General features: G+C 47.0%; 1 protein-coding gene across 1 annotated transcript; it reads right to left on the bottom strand.

Moving 5' to 3' along the window:
- Positions 1-14,466: 14,466 nt before the first annotated feature.
- Positions 14,467-16,621, bottom strand: LOC101763555 (calcium-dependent protein kinase 2). The gene is made up of 7 exons (XM_004972168.2): positions 16,246-16,621; positions 16,002-16,154; positions 15,745-15,860; positions 15,481-15,648; positions 15,264-15,391; positions 15,079-15,178; positions 14,467-14,943 (listed from the first exon to the last, which is right to left on the bottom strand). The coding sequence occupies exons 1-7, from the start codon at positions 16,619-16,621 to the stop codon at positions 14,851-14,853; spliced, it is 1,134 nt and encodes a 377-aa protein (XP_004972225.1). The 3' UTR covers positions 14,467-14,850.
- Positions 16,622-16,623: the final 2 nt, after the last annotated feature.

The following is a 16,623-nucleotide window of genomic DNA, read 5'->3' as shown; positions in this document are numbered from 1 at the left end:
CAGCGCTAAGAAATGGACCGGGTTTGTCCCGGGATAGTAGCAACGGTTGTTTTTTTTTTCTTTCTCAACGGTACTGTAAAGGGTGGCATTGGTGGGTAATTTCTACCCAACTCCAAGAGGGGTTATAAAAGTTGTTTTTTGAGAGCACCCTTTGAGGAGCTCCAGGAAAATCTTGGAGTTGCCCCCCAGATCCACATTTTTTTTGGAGTTGGTATAGTTGGAGCTGGAGGCGTTTGGCAAGATGAAGCTGGAGTGGAGCTATTTTTTTTGGAGCGGAGCAGTCCCAAACAGGCCCTAAATGGGAGAGCAGAGCCTCGAATCTGACGTGAGCTGTCAAGTTATCTTTCCAAATGTGGATCTTTTTTATCAAAAATACTTTATGAGCATGTACACATTAAAAATGTACTACTGCCATTAAATATACGGTGGTTACAGATTTAATGAGACGTGGAAGTTGTAAAACCACATGAACTGACAAGTTCAGCCGTACATTCTAAGCAAGAGTTTATACCATTACGTGTTGGTTTACAATATTACTTTGACATTATAACTTTTTATTGTTACTTTATAAAATTGAGCTATCACTCTATTCATATACACCATCTTTAAGCCTTGGCCTTTCATGTTTTCAATATTTTTCTTAAAGAGCATTCCTAAATCGCGACATTGTAGGTTTTCATTGTTCCTTGAGTTCTTACTCGGCAATTATACAGTTTGTAAGTTATGACATTACAACTTTTCAAGCATTATTTAGATATATAGAGTTGTTATTCTGCGTTCTATACCACTACATCATAGGTTTTTGCCCTGTTGTTGTTTGGAAGTAGATCATCATCGCAAACACCTGTGTTTGCTAAGAGAGGCAACCCTGATCTGTTGATTAGGTCTGTTCGTCACGTGGATAAGCTAAAAGCGAAGAGAAATACCGTGCGCACGCTCTAGCTTACTACTCGTAACCTTAGTTTATGACCGTTGATGGGCTCTTCAGCGACATGTAGGCCATGGTGCCACCAGCATATAACCCTGGGTCAAGACACTGATACGCACGGATCTACTGTGTCTATCCCATATTTTCCGCACGGCCTCCACTTTTTGGACCACTTGAACCACCGATCGTGCAGGGCCTACGCAAATCTCCAATCATTTGTCGTCGTGCATGCCTGATTTGGGATATCATTGTCGCCGGTTGCTTATAGGTGCGGTTGCTGTGGGTGCTTCATGGCACTATTCGTTTGGACGAACAGCGGCTGTGGAGTAGCCAGCGCAGCTGCTTGTAAGTTAATTAGTTCGTAATCCTTGTGAATGTATGGCAGAAACCGATGCTTTTGTTGGAGGAGGATGGAGATCGACAAGGAGAAAGAGATGCCTCAATTGCGATTTTTTGCGCGCGCTTGCAAGATTTGGTACGGTACCAGTAGCATCGCCTTCCGATATGTGTATGTACATCTCCCAAGGAAGGGTCGAAGGCCCTGGAGCCGGCCGGGCGGCCGCTCGCTCGCCTCTGCTCTCTGCTGGTGACCTGTCGAAAACCAGCGGGATGGGCGCACTGCGGCACAGGGAAAACCGCAGGCTATATTCCCTCTCGATTCTCCAGGGGAGGAAAGCGGCAGGGGAGGGCCTCGAAGACGACGACCTCACTAAACCAAGCCCGGTCACAGTATTACTCCAGCTAGTTGTAGGTTAATTTTCCTCCTCGTGCTTTTTTTGTGGACGGATCGTCGGAGTTAGAGTTAAGAGTTACTCCGTACCACTTACCAGTAGACAAATACTAGTAATTGTTGTGTGCGTTTGTACTGATATCCACCGTTTCATCCCTCGCGTCACCCGGACTTGAAGTGTTGATTGATGGGATCACGGGATTTGCTGCGCACCTTGCGACTTTTCCTAGCTCCTTTGTTCATCCTGTCCCCGTTCTTTTCGCGTTTTCCTAGCTCCTAAACTGAAAGCTTGGATCGAGGAAAGATGCGCATTTTCCGTGCGAGAAGCAGTCAATTCTTTTGCTGGCCTCCAGGACGTGATTTGAGCGGTTGCATTTGCTCATTTGTACTTCTAGATTGTTTCTGACAGATAAGAGAGGGTTCAGGATTCTATCCACATCATACGGCAGCAGCTAATAGCTTAAGCTTAGTGAAGAATTCACGGGCGCTGCCTGGTTCCAAGTTTGTTTGTTTTTTTGATTTCCTACCTTTTCTTTTCCTACTCACACATCAGGTACCAGCCGGCAGCCGCGCGCTTCTGCATACTATCATGACGGAATCACAGGAGTGGACTTTGTCACAAGATTAGGAACCAGGAGGTGCTGAGCGTGCTCACTTGGGTCAACCCCAAATCCCGCGGGAAACCTGGCCTTTTCCCTGGGCTGAAAGCCCACGCGGAAAACTGGGCACTGGGCTAAATCAACATGCCCTTTAGAAGTCCGCGCCCGGGGCTACGAGAATCCTATCCACGCGTTTTTTCTCGGGGCAGCGCTTTCCCACCTCTCGAGTTCGGGTGTCTCTTCCCCGAGTGGCTTCTTGAGTTCGGGTGTCTCTTCCCCGAGTGGCTTCCTTCTGCTCCACCTCGGCGCCGCTATGTCCCGGCCGCACCGCTCCGCCTCCATCGTCCCGCCTCATCTCTATCCCGACCGTGCACTCCATCTCCATCCCGACCGTGCGCTCCGTCTTCGTCCTAGCCGCTCCGTGCATCCTCCGTCATCCATGCCTCCATCCCGGCCACGCCGCTTCATCTCCGGCCATCTTGGACATCTCGACCTACGAGATCTCTAGCTCGACCGCCGCCTCCACATCCATAACATGAGTTCTCTCCGCTTCCTCCTCAACTGTTGCCTAGGGTTTGCCTAGGATTTGTACTCGTCGTGCCTACAATGCGACTTCTTGAAGTTAGCATCTCCATTCCTGTGCCAGATCTTTGATTTGAATTCTAGTTGTGCTGCACCTCCCTAATGTAGAGACCACTTGCATTCGCAGATGGGAATGCACATCTGTTGTGATGTTTCTTAACTTGTGTCACTATGATTTGAGTTTGCATGGACTTATTTGTTTCACATGCATGTAGAGGGTTACTTGAAAAAGAAGCTTACTTCTGCTCTCAAGGGTTACTTGAAAAAGAAGCTTACTTCTGTTCAAGAGCGCATTTCAATGTATGCAAACTGATGCAAAGTATTACTAGTTTGAATGTCATTTTAGCAGAAGTTCAGACTTCCATTACACTTCCATATATGTGTGCCACCGATTCTAGAAGGAATTCAGCTCCACAAATTACTGCAAACTAAAGTATTATAACAGTTTGAATGTGCAATTATTTTAGTAGAAGTTCAGATTTTCCGTACATCTCCATTCTTTCACCTGTGGCGCAGGCAGATTCCATCCATTTCACATGCGACTTCTTTAATGGTTCAGTAATCAGTATATCCAAGTGCTTTAATGGTTTGTCACTTTAGCTCATACTTGAAGTCAACATTTTTTATCTGCTTAGGTAATTTGAAGATACTTAGGTCAGCCTATGAATGTTGCATGTGGCTATTCATTTTTTGAAGCTATTCTCAAAAATTGTATAATCTTGCAGTATGTATAAATCATTTCCTTGTCTGCTTCATATACTTGTTATTGGATTTTTTAATTATGTGGCTGCTCTACCCATTATCTGCAAGCGTATAATCTATTGCCACCTATTTTTGAATTATGTGTAATCTTGCAGTATGTATAAACCATGTTTACTTGTCTGCAAGCATCAATCTTTTAATTTGGATGCTCATGTCAGTCCTCTTAACCTATTGCCACTTGTTGGTTAAATTATTCTCTGGAACATAGGTACATCCAGAGCACACTGTTCTACTGATTAAGCATAGGTACATCCAAGTGCTCAAGTAATTTGAATAGACCTCCAGCTGGATGTTCTACTGATTACATAAAAAATCCAAGCAGTTGGAGTGTATAATATGGAATTCTTTCTTTGCAGATTAGTATATGAGAGATATGGGTACTCCATGGATCCCCACTGATTAGGATACTATTCGGTCCTAACAAGTGGGCTCGCCTGACCAGAACATGCGGGCCAAGGATTTGAAGATATTTGGAGTACACGCCAAGGAGGCCGAGCGATTCAAATCAACCCGGATATTGCGGGATAGGTATTATAATCCGACTCATATTACCTTCCATGTAACAACCGAGTAGATTAGATTCAAACCGACTAATAACCCTAGGTTGTCAGCCTATATAAGGTGGCCAAGAGCGCCTCCCGAGGGCAACCCAACGATCTCAACTCTCAAGCAATACAAGCAACCAGCATACAGGACGTAGGGTATTACTCTTCGAAGGTCCGAACCTGTCTAAAACCCCTCATGTCCCTCGTGTTCTTGTGATCACCTTCGAGTTCTTGGTCTCGCGATCCTCTCTTCCTACAAATAAACCACTTGGGTAACCCCCTGGTGGACTGCCGGGCCACCAAATCTGACAGTATACTAGATCTGACACGGTAACTATGTTGCTAGATAAGCAATGACTGTGAGTACACTGTTGTAAACCTGCTTGTAATTATAGTAGCTATCTTTGTGATGTTGGCTTGTGATCTTATTTACACTCACTCTCACTAATCACTATATTGTCAAACAAGTTCTTTCTTAGTTATTGAATCAAATATTAACTCTGAACATAGATGGCTCATGACAATTGGTATGCATCCTTAATATTAACTCTGAACATAGATGGCTCATGACAATTGGTATGCATCCTTTTATCCTCTGTGAGAGAGTACTGCTTTCTCTTTTGTCAGTTCTGAGAAAGTATACTTAGTCCTTGGGAAAACTCTCTTTTTTTTGGCGGGAGAAAACTTTCATTTGGAAGAAACAAAACAGAACTTTTGAAGAATGAAAGGAACTATAGTGCCAACAACAGCCATGACATTTCGTGACTTTTGAGCCTGAACTTAGACATATTTTCTTTGTATGCTTGAATTCCAATACATATTTTGTGTGTGCAAATAATTCATATTTTCTTTTGCCCAAAATGGCCTTTGTTTCCAGATGTTAGCCACTGTTTATATTCAACAAGGTAAGTTAGCCGTATTCTAATGACTTGTTTGTGCTTTGCTTGAATACTTTGGTGAATTGTTGCACTTTTCTCTATTCTACACTACCATAATTGTTATTTAGTGGCTGCACTACCATACCGGACAATTTTGCATAGATTAGAGATGATTCACATGTTTTTTCTTTGGTAATCTGCTATCTGCTTTCTAATATCAGCCTAGCCATCCATGACCAACCTTTTATTCTAGTTTTGCTACTCCTTCTAATCTATAGATTCAAAGCATGTATTGCTTCACCTTCTATTGTGGTACTTATGCTATTCAAGAAGCATGGAACCTTTTGTACCGCCTAGTTTTGTGGCTTTGATAGCTCCACATGGTTTTGCAGAAACTGATGGAGCGTTGAATAAGAAATATGTGTAACTTACTTTGCACCTAGTTGCATCTCCTTAACACTGATCTCAATTTTTGTTTTATTGTTTATTTTGATAGAATTTATGAGTGTTGAGAACCAAAAGGCATGAAGAGAGTGATTGGGGAAGGCCCTTGGCTTCTTTTACTTAAAAAAACTCGTATTGGTTAAGTTAAAGAGTGTAGTTTTGTGACTAAACTGTCGAGAAATATGCAACTCTTTATGTTTTGCATGAGCTGGATGTATTATGATATTGTACCATTTGTGTGAACTGAATCATCAAAGTCCACTACTATTTGTATCTCTTGCTATTATTATTCCTCCCGCTGGATATATATTCCCTCCCTGTGCTGCATGCCCCGCGTCAGAGCTTCCAAACGGCAACTGAGGAGAGGGGGCAGCAAATCTCTCTGGTGGAATGGCCATGGAATGGATTCGAAAAGTTCAAAATACCCCGCAGGGGCATATCTGTCCTGAGCTAATCAGCCACGTCCTTCCAAAGTAGCCCTTGATGTGCATTTGATTCAAGTTCAAACACATTTTTTTTTTGTCTAGCATGACAGTTTCCGTACGCGTTGTATAATAAAAAATGGAGAGTACGTACTAGTGCTAGAAAGAACAAGAACGTCAAGCAAAATATGGGCACGCGGTAGCCACAGAAATTCAAGCAACTGGTATCGGCGTATATTAATCCTGCTTTATCTATGGGATCATCTCCTAGCTAGGAACCTACACTATGGCTGTATTGGCAAAGCCATTTGCATGAAGTCGATGTGGTCATTAGACTCCGATGAAGGACGCTAGCGCCACCAACCCTTGGCAAAATGGCAACCGCAGGTGGTGAGTCGGAGATGGTCCATGGCCGCAGCTGCAATGGTCAGAATAGCTATAGGTTGGCTCAACCTACCCCACTGGAAGCCCATCAAGAGTAAGAGCATAGCAAGCACATGTGCTAGTGGCTCTGGAGGAAGGTTTGCCTTGGGTTGGCTACCTTCGTGCCAGTTGTGACAGGGGCATCTGGAAAATGATCGTGATATGGGGATGCACCTTGTCCTGAAACTGAAAGTGAGCGATGCAGGGATAAAATGGGCAGAAGCGATCGATCGAGTCAGCGTTGGCTTCTTGTCCCTTCTCCTTCGTTTTGCGCTGGGCGCAGCGTTTGCTGAAGGCGCGCAGTCAATAGTGTCGTTCGGGCCAAGTTGTCCGTGGCCGAAGCACTGCGTAGGCAGCACAACTGTTCCAACGTGAAGAGAAGAATTCAGACTTTATTGCACTCACAATTCCAAAATAAAAGGTAAAAAAATGGCTTCAGAGTTCAGAGCACCCAGTCCCTGCATGCAGCAAATTGTTCAGGCCAAGTGGCCATTACCGTATGCCCAATTAAGTAACTGGACCATGTGTGCTTCCGTATTTTATATAGGGAAAGCTATAGCTCACCTGGGTGAAATAGAACCCCTCTTCACCCAAATTTTTCTACCCCCATGTGCACCATTTCTTCTCCAACTCTGGTCAAATTCCGACGAGATTAGGGGAGCCGGGGTTAGGTTTCGGGGTTTTCGGGGTTAGGAACTCACCGGCGGACCTAGAGGGAGGGACGGCAGCGGCGGCGGAGGTGGCGGGCGCGGTGAGGCACAGCGGCGGGGGCGCTGTCAGCCGAGCGGGGGTGGAGGGCGGTTGGGTAGGGTCGGGACGGGGGCGATGATGGCAGCGACGGCGGCGGCGGAAGGGGTAGGAAAGGCGGCCGATGCAGAGCTCCGGCGGGACCCTAGCCTGCCCACGTTGGATGGGTGTGGGCACGATGGGGCGGCGGTAGGAGATGGAAGGTAGAGTCGGTGGGAGTCGGGGGGGGGGGGAGTGGGGGGAGAGGAGAAGAAGAAAAGGTAAAGAGAGATGAAGTATCCGAGCCGCCGATTTTACATCTAATGGTTGATAAATTCGAGCAAGGGGAGTCCCTGTTTCACCGGATGAGCTATAGACCGCCACAAGTACCCCAATATATATTTTTCTCACTGCTAAGGATGGGCACGGTTCGATCGATTTCTACACATTGAGTCGTTGCCCTGCCCCCACGACGAATTTGTTGCACAAGGCGTTGGAGCACCCCGGCGGCAAGCGGCGCATTGTTGCCTCCATGGAGCTGCCAGAGAGCTGCAGCGTCGTGTACAGTGGCAAAGCGTGCCGATGGGCAGTGAATGAGTCCAGCGTTGGAGCAAGGCCAACAACCATAACTGAAAGCGTGGCTCCACAATTTACTAAGGAGCATAGTCGGGAGTATTCCACACCATGAGCAAATGCTTACAACTTCTACACGTTTTCTCCTCCTGGAGAAATGGTGTAGTGTCCGAGTCTGAAACTATTGATTGGATAGTAATCTCTCCTGTAAGTTTCAGGCTCCACGATTATTTTTCTTCTGAAATTTGACTTGGTACTAGCTGAGACGACGAGCGAACAAGGTAATGTTCTTATGTTTGTAGTGGCATAGTGCGTAAATATGTCAGACTTTTGACTCTTTAACCACCAATAGCCAAGGCACTCTGCTCCGGTTAAAAATGTTTGTTGCTTCGACCAAAATATGGTTAAACTTTTAAATTCTTTTGCCGCCAATAGTTTTCAAAGTATTTAGTTATAAGAACATTGTTGGCGCTAGAAATCGGCCGATGGCCTTCAGCGTCGGACACACGATCCGGGAGAATCTGCTTAGCTCCTGTTCGGGTGATCGCCCTGGTGCGATTCACGTGGCGTGCCAGTCAATCTAACCTGTTGATTGACAAGAAAAGAAACCTGTTAAATTCCAGGGTTTCGATTGGCTAAAGTTCCGATCTGTCTCGAAAAGCGTATCAGCGAATCGACCGATTTGCTATAAAGATGAACGGTTATGATACAACCGATAATCACGTAGCGATTGTGAAGAGAACTACTAGAGTAAACTAGACACAGCTACGAATGCAGCACTTGAAATAGATCCAATCGGCTATACGATAATAATAAATAAAAATAAGAGTGACAAAGCCGATAGTTCAAATCTCAAGCTGGATAACTGGTGATAAAACTTAGAACAAGAGATAGAACCTACAGTTCTAGTTAATATCGATAACTTGTGAATAAATCTAAATGAAACGACAGTGATGCGCCTGAAGTTAAAGCTTAGATGTTACTCGATAAACGGAACTTACCAATCAGCCGGAGATCGTGTCGATGCAGCCCAGCCAATCCGTACGAACTCGTGAAAAAGAAGAAGTATTGGCGAAGTCGCCGACTTGAAAGTAAAGTATGATGAAAAAGTAGGTTGTTTGTATTGATTGATGTGTTCTTTACAAATCTCTAAAGATGGCTATTTATAGCATGTTACAACTGATTTCTTAACCGACTAGGATCTATCTCTAATTTTAAATGAAAATGAATATTTACAAACGCAACTCGTATCGGAGTTGGTTATTATACTCCCACGGGTCAAACTTCCTCTATATTCTTTGTCTAACCCACTTTAAACCCATATTGGCCCAATCGCTCCAGCCTTCCAATTGACCGATCTCCACCAACTCCGTCCACCCAAAACACTATAGCGCCAATCGGCCGATTCCCAATTGTAGCACCAATCGACCAATTCCCAGTCATAACCTTTTAATCCGCAACATCGGCCAATCCTTTCCTCCTTTGACGCCGATCCCATACGTGTCAAAATCTGGCGTCAACAAACATAAAAGGCATGTGCATGTATTTGTCTTGAGAAGTACGTACTTCTGTAATCTCTTATTAGATACACTAGTCCATCAACCCATGCTCCCGCACGGGCTAATAATCAAAATTGTTTACCTACTACTCTCTTATTTTTCAATACTTCAATATAATACTTATATAGATATGTACCTATCTTTGTCCAGTTGTGATTGATTTTTAATTAATAATTACTCTATGCACGTTTTCACCCATATTCGTACTTTTTCCATTTTGTATCACACCTCCAATCCTCCATATATTATGTTTAGCATACAAATCAATATTTTTCATCGATTCCTCACATACATGTATAAATGGTCTAAATGGTGGCACTCATCATGTGTATATACTTTAACTTAGTATTTTCATATTAACAATGACATAAATAGGTAATTTAGAATCATATATTAGTTTACTTTTTGACATTTCTATATGATGCACACGAAGATATTAGATTGATATTTAGGTGTTTATTTTAGGTTATTTTTAATAACGACACATCGTGGGTAACATAGATAAAATTTTAGAATGACATTTTAAGTTATGCTTTATAATGATGTGTATTAAATTAGATGAAGATTACAGGGTTACTTTAGATTATTTTTTATAATAGCTGAGCTCGGTAATTTAGATATAGGTTTAGAGCTCATTTTTTAATATTTTTCACAATGACAGTGGTGGGTAATTTTTTAGAAAATATAATTTTTTATGTGGGACGAAGCCTGGGGCCGCCCGTGCTTCATGTGCGGTGGCTGCTACTCGCCTCCTGCCTTCGCTAGAGGGAGCTCTCCGCCTGCTGGACTACTGCAGTCTCAAGCCACCCCTTGAGCTCACGACGACTATGGAAGCCCTCAGGGTCCTGCAGGTCAGGGATCGAGCACAGGATCATCGCCGCCGCGGCCACGTTCTGGCTGGCCCGCACAAAGTGGTGGACACCGCCCCCGTCGCGCATGATTTGCTCATGCACGTGGCATGAGCGGTCGCGGGCTGCGCCGCACACTGGCTCACCTCATTGTTTGCTCAGCTTGGCATGATCGCGCTCGAACTGCGCACGGTGGTTGTCCAGCTCTGCCGCCTCAGCGGCGAGGCATTCCGCCTTCTCGCGGAGGTAATCCTCCCGCTGCTCGGCAGTAAGCTGGTGTGGCTGGTGGTTCGGCTGGGGGTGCTGATCCCTAGGCTGGGTGTGGGCAACGAGCTCTGCCATGAATTAACTTAATGGTACTTCCATCTTCTAGAAGGTTCTGGTGAAGATGCAGTCTTTTAAGTTGGTTGGAGTTGAACTGAAGTTCTGGCAAGCCAAGGATTGGCTAGCACCGGGCGATGTCAAGCCCATCTTTGACCTGTTGGTCTTCATCTTCACCATATGAAATGGTCTTGGACTTGTACTCCGCTGATGAACTACACCGGCCTCTGCACTCCACGACTCCTCGTGCTCCACGACGAGCATCGCGCTGACCACTTGTGTGGTCGCGGCGATTTAGAGTAGCAGGGGCTCTTCCGGGGTTGGTGAGACCAAGGTCGTGGGGTGGCTAGGAAGGCTTTGAGCTTGTCAAAAGCCTCCTGAGCCTCATCGTTCCAGCGGAACTGGTCGGATTTCTTTAGTAACTTGTATAGAGGCATGCCGCGCTCCCCGAGCCGCGAGATGAAGCGGCTTTGGGAGGCTAGGCACCCCATTAGCTTCTGAGCGCCCTTGAGGTTGGTGATCAGCCCCAAGTTACTGATGGCGGCAATTTTCTCCAGGTTGGCCTTGATGCCACGCTCGGAGACGATGAAGCCTGAAAGCTTGCCCTTAGGCACCCCGAAGACACACTTCTCCAGGTTGAGCTTTATGTTGTAGCGGCGAAGACACTCAAATGTGTCTCTCAGGTTGGTGATGAGCTGCTCCGTCTTGCGAAATTTGATGACGATGTCATCGATGTAGACCTCTACCGTGTCCCTGACCAGGTAGTCGAGGCAGCGATTCATGCACCTCTGGTATGTGGAGCCCACGTTCTTAAGTCTAAACGGCATCGTGGCATAGCAATACACACCAAACGGAGTGATGATGGAGGTCGTGAGCTAGTCAGACTCCTTCATCGCGATCTGATGGTAGCCCGAGTAGGTGTCAAGGAACCAGAGGACCTCGTACCCCATGGTCGAGTCGACCACCAGGTCGATGCGGGGCAATGGGTACGGGACCTTTGGGCACGCCTTGTTCAGGCTCGTGTAGTCCACGCACATGCGCCAGGAGCCGTTCTTTTTCTTCACCAGCACGGGGTTGGCCAACCACTTGGGGTGGAAGACCTCCTTGATGAAAGGCTGTTAGGAGCCGGGCAATCTCTTCGCCAATGGCCTTCCGCTTCTCATTGTCGAAGCAGTGCAGGCGTTGCTTCAAAGGTTTGGCATCCAGCCTGATGTCGAGGGCGTGCTAGGCGACTTCCCTCGGGATCCCCGGCACGTCAGAGGGCTTTCATGCGAAGACGTCTCGATTTTCACACAGGAAGTCGACAAGCTCACCTTCCTATTTGGCGGATAGTGCGGTGCCGATCCATGCGTAGGTAATTTTTTATATTTTCCAGTGCAGGTTGGGCGAAGCAGCCATGGACAGGAAACGAGGCAAAGGAGCTGAGGAAACGCGTGGTTCGGAAACAACCAGGCTCCTGCCTGCGGCTCCTTATGATGGGTTCCTAATCATCACTGTTTATTTACTGTCACGCTTCTTTTTTCTCTTCTTCTCCTTCCTCTCACAAATCGGTAAGGAGTTGGAGGAGCTCCGGCTCCAATTCCTTAGAGCTACTTACATGCTAAATAGCTGGTGTCAGGTGGAGATGGAAGCCAAGGAGCCGGCCAAACTTACCCTAAGGGAGTGGTAGGACAGGTCGTGATCGTCCGACCGCGCGGGCCCACACCTCGGAAGCCGTGCCTTTTGTCAGTGCACCGATGCAGCAGGCCACGCTCTATGTGCGTGCCTATGTGCGTGCCTATTATTCCTGCCACGACACACCGATGTCAGAAATTTCACTCGGCACCGCATGATCTCTTCGCGGCACCGCTTGATCTCTTCGTAAAGGAGCGAGCACAGTCCATTACCGTGGCTAAATTGTCCCATCGATCGAGCACTTACAAGATGTCAGCGATTTGGTACTAGAAATATGTCGTACATCAATACGATAGACATGGAAGATTAAGAACTATGTCGTTTACTGATAGAACTATGTCGTTTACTGATATGATAGACGTGGAAATTGTAGAGACCACATAAAATAATTGGTTTTCCAGATGTCTTCAATAACCAATGTATTTGACCTGGCGAAAAACAGCAGGGAAAACCGCAGGCTTTTCTTCGGTTCTCTCCGGAAGGGGCAGAAAGCGGCAGGGGCCTGGCCTTGAAGACGACGCCGACCTGTAATAAAACCTTGGACCTTGACCCCTAGTACTTCTTTTTTTTGATATTTTTCCTATATCTTGCTTTTGTGGAGGAGTCACCTGTCCGTTTCCTATATCCCTGACGTCACCTAGCTTGAATATGATGATCCGATCCACGGGATTATCTCAGCTTCTGTTTCCGCAAACCGCAGAGACTTTCTTTTTCCCATCACGTTTTCTGGAAGCTTAGGTTGTGGAGGTATGCTTTTCCTGTGTGGAGCCGTCATGGAGTGGCTTTCGCCGCGGGGATAGAGGGTAATGGATGGACCGAAAGTTCGAAACCAAGGACAACGTGCTAGAAAAGCACTTGAATTCAAAGTTGTGCATGTGACCTGTGTGGCCACGGCGTCAAAGTTGGCCTCCAACCTGATCGATCGTATTCGTTGGGCGCAGGCGCACGCGCTCGCGCTCGCGCAGGGCCGCTAGTGCTAGCCAGGCGCGCCCCCGGGATCCGGATAGCAACGCCTGTAAGAACTCTGCCTGTCCCTTATTTCAAATTATAGATATAAAAAATCTATGAAATTAGAAAAGACAAAATAACATATAATTTGAAACGGAGGGATTACTTACTTTTTAACAATGGCGGTCCTCGCAACAACGCGCTCCATGATAGGGCAATAAGTATTTCGAGACGGTTTAGAGATTTGCTCCCACCACCCGAAACGCCTCCCCCATCCTGGGGACGCAGGTCTAAGCAGATAGCCCGCTTGCCTGGATTGAGGTAGGAGCCTTCAAGTTGGGTGAACTGAGCAGAGTACAGTAGGGTACTAGTAGTAGGTGGTCTTTTCTTAGAGCATTTTATAGTGCCTAGTGCTTTTGGCATGAGTATCCTGCTCCGCGTTGATCTTAATACAATGATACGTAGTTTTTCTGCGTATTCGGGAAAAAAACAACGCGCTTCATGGCTCCCTAGGCGCGTGACTACTGTCCGTTTGGAAGACGCATGGATGTGGCCACTAACGGTGGCCTCTTTAGGGCAATTTTTCTCTTCTCCAACATTCCCCACAAGTATATGACCGTATGTACCCCGTGCAAAAATGTGTTGTTATAAGGTCAACTTGTTGCATGAAATGCAACGTACCCTATGTTAAGAGTAACCTCTCCATTTTGATTTCCAAGAAAATCTATTAGAAATTTATCCTCTATTCTTTTATTTGGAAGCCCTGTGTTAACAAGTTTTTGAGATTAAAAAAAACTTATTTGAACCTGCCAGTGAAAAGGAAGGTAAAATAACTAGCTTAGCAGGTGAGCTCAAAAGGAAAAACGCATGGCTAGCATTTTCCCTAATGCGTCAAGCTTAAGAGCTCGAGAGAGAGAGAGATGACTATGTTAAAAACTCAAAAGGTATTGTACCTCTCCTTGAGTCCTGAGAATATAAAGTACTTATACGTACATTCCATGCACATAAACATATATTTGTGATACCTATTAAAAAAAAGTTAGAGATGACTAGGATTGGGACCTTATGTAAGCTCATGTGAAATAGTAGTATGCCGTAAGCAGGTGATAACCAAATGAAGATTAAAGTGATTCACTATACTAAATATTTTTGGCTGGTTCAGTGAGGAAAGCGCCCATGAGTTCTGCCTGTACACCATAACTTGGCTCTGAAGACCCAGAGCGAGCAGACAGGTTCAGTCTCTAAATCCTTGTCAGGCGTTTGAATTTGACCCGCGTCATTTATTATGCTTCATATGACCAAGAAGTTCGTCCACGCCAGGCGCTTCATATGACCCAAATTAAGCGTAACAAGTTTGATTTGTTTATTTTTCAGAATCCATAGGAGATCTGCAATCGTTACCTGAACTTCTGAAGACGAAAGAAGTGAAGCACAACGAACTCTGCACTACCTGCAATTGTCACAGAAGAGGGAAACTGTGCCCAAATGTGCCCCTCATTACTGAATTTCGGGTTTCGCGTATGCCTATTCTGCTTTCCTTACACAGCACAGTTCACCACCGTCGCGGGTCGAGAGGCCGCTGACGAATTCGAACCGTCAGTAACGTTACACGAACAGTTCTAACGCGAGCTGCTGCTTCTGCTGTTACATGGGCTAGAGAGACAATACTACAAGGCACACATCGCACCCATGTCTTCGCAAGACGGGTGCGTGTGCATCTCGCTGCCGGTGCATTGCCTCGCCTCCGCTGAAGTGTGCGAGCAACCCGCAGCGGCATCAACTCCGGTCGAGGACGAAACCGATCGATCAGTGGAGAGACGAGCGAGCCGGCAGATTATAATGCCGCCGATTCAGCAGCTAGAGCTACTAGCTCCGTCCTCTCGATCTCCTATAGCACGACGTCGCGCCTCTTCTTGTGGTTCTGCTCGGGGTTCCCTTTCCTCATCATCGCCACGAACTCGCTGTAGTCGATCCTCCCGTCCTGCGTTTGCCAACGAGATTTCCAGCCGATCAGTCGTGTTACGTTCATTCATCGTTCGGAATCCATTCGTATCACACTCGTTACAGGATGCGCGTGCTGCTGCGAAGAGAAAGGAGAAATGGTGTTGCGACTTACGTTGTCGGCGTCGACCTCTGAGATGATCTCCTTGATGTCCCTGCCGTCCAGGAGGCCCTTCTCCTTGAGCGCCTGCTCCAGCTCCTCCTTCGAAATGCACCTGCCAAGGCACGAGACCTGGTGAGGATTCCATGGCATTTTGATGGTCGTAAGGTCTGGGTAGGGGGTCAGCGATGCCAAGTTACCCGCTGCCGTCCTTGTCGAAGTACTGGAACGCGGTGTAGAGGTGCTCCTCCCTGTCCATCCGGTTCATGTGCATCGTCGCGGTGATGAACTCCTCGTAGTCGATCGTCCCATTCCCATCCGCGTCGGCCTGGATTTGTTTGCGATTGCCAAGCAATGTGGGATGAAGTGTATACAGAATTACGGATATGCGAGATGACAATGTGTGAGAAAACTCACGGCCTCCATTAGCTGCTCCACTTCGGCCTCGCTGAGCTTGGTGCCCTGCTTGGCCAGCCCTCGCCGCAGCTCGTCCACGGTAATGGTGCCGCTGTTGTCAGCGTCCATGCTCTTGAACATCTCCTTCAGCCCTCTGATCTCTTCCTCGGACAGGCATCCAGCAATGACCTGACAGGCAGGGATTTAATTTGTTCAGAGAGCTAGACACCCTAAAATGAACGTGTCTGGTTTTTTCTTTTTTGGAATGACTGAAAATGTGCGTACCCTCAGCGCGGCTTTCTTGAACTGGTTCATTGCCCTGAACTGCTTGAGCCTGTTCATGACAGCGTTGTCCAGTGGCGTGTCAGGCGCTTCACCGTCTTCCTTGATCCAAGGATGATCTGCACAGCAAACAGATAGCACCATTTTGATTCAGTGACTTATAAAACTTGAAAACAAAACACACATGTCGATTTCTAGATTTTCAGCGCGATTTCAGTTGAACAAGGCAATTGGCCAACTGCAGAAGAGGCACAACATACTGAGGACGTCGTAGGCGGAGATCCTCTTCCTGGGGTCAGTGGTGAGCATCTTCTTGACGAGGTCCTTGGCGCCCGGCGAAATGCGTGGCCACGGGTCGCTGGAGAAGTCGACCTGCCCCCTCAGGATGGCGTTGAAGATGCCGTGCTCGGACTCTGAAATACGTCATCTTTCGCCGGTCAGAAGAACATGGTGGGATCGGAGCGCGAAGCGCAGGGAAAAAAAAAGAGCAGTGGAGAAACTTGCCGGCCCAGAATGGCGGCACTCCGCAGAGGAGGATGTAGAGGATGACGCCGATGCTCCAGATGTCGGCCTCGGGGCCATAGTTCCTCTTGAGCACCTCCGGCGCGATGTAGTATGCGCTGCCGACGATGTCCTTGAACACCTCCCCTTGCTTGAAGAAGACGGAGAGCCCGAAATCGGTGGCCTTGAGCGGCGCGTGCTCGTCCTTGCTGAGGAGGAGGAAGTTCTCGGGCTTGAGGTCCCGGTGGATGACGCCGAGGGAGTGGCAGGTGTGCACGATCTCCACGATGGTGCGGAGCAGCGACGCGGCGGCGCGCTCCGTGTACTTGCCCTTGGCGATGATCCGGTCGAAGAGCTCCCCGCCGGCGCAGAGCTCCATGA

Source organism: Setaria italica, chromosome V (assembly GCF_000263155.2).
Source record: "Setaria italica strain Yugu1 chromosome V, Setaria_italica_v2.0, whole genome shotgun sequence".
Lineage (NCBI taxonomy): Eukaryota > Viridiplantae > Streptophyta > Magnoliopsida > Poales > Poaceae > Setaria > Setaria italica.
This window is presented reverse-complemented; position numbering and strand designations above follow the sequence as displayed.

What these genes read in the sequence shown, in the direction of transcription:
- LOC101763555 (XM_004972168.2), bottom strand. Translation starts at nt 16,621, where the DNA reads ATGGAGCTCTGCGCCGGCGGGGAGCTCTTCGACCGGATCATCGCCAAG. An exon ending in CTCCGCCTACGACGTCCTCA is followed by an intron (nt 15,861 to 16,001) that starts GTATGTTGTGCC and finishes TTTGCTGTGCAG; the next exon opens with ATCATCCTTGGATCAAGGAA. An exon ending in TCAAGAAAGCCGCGCTGAGG is followed by an intron (nt 15,649 to 15,744) that starts GTACGCACATTT and finishes CCTGCCTGTCAG; the next exon opens with GTCATTGCTGGATGCCTGTC.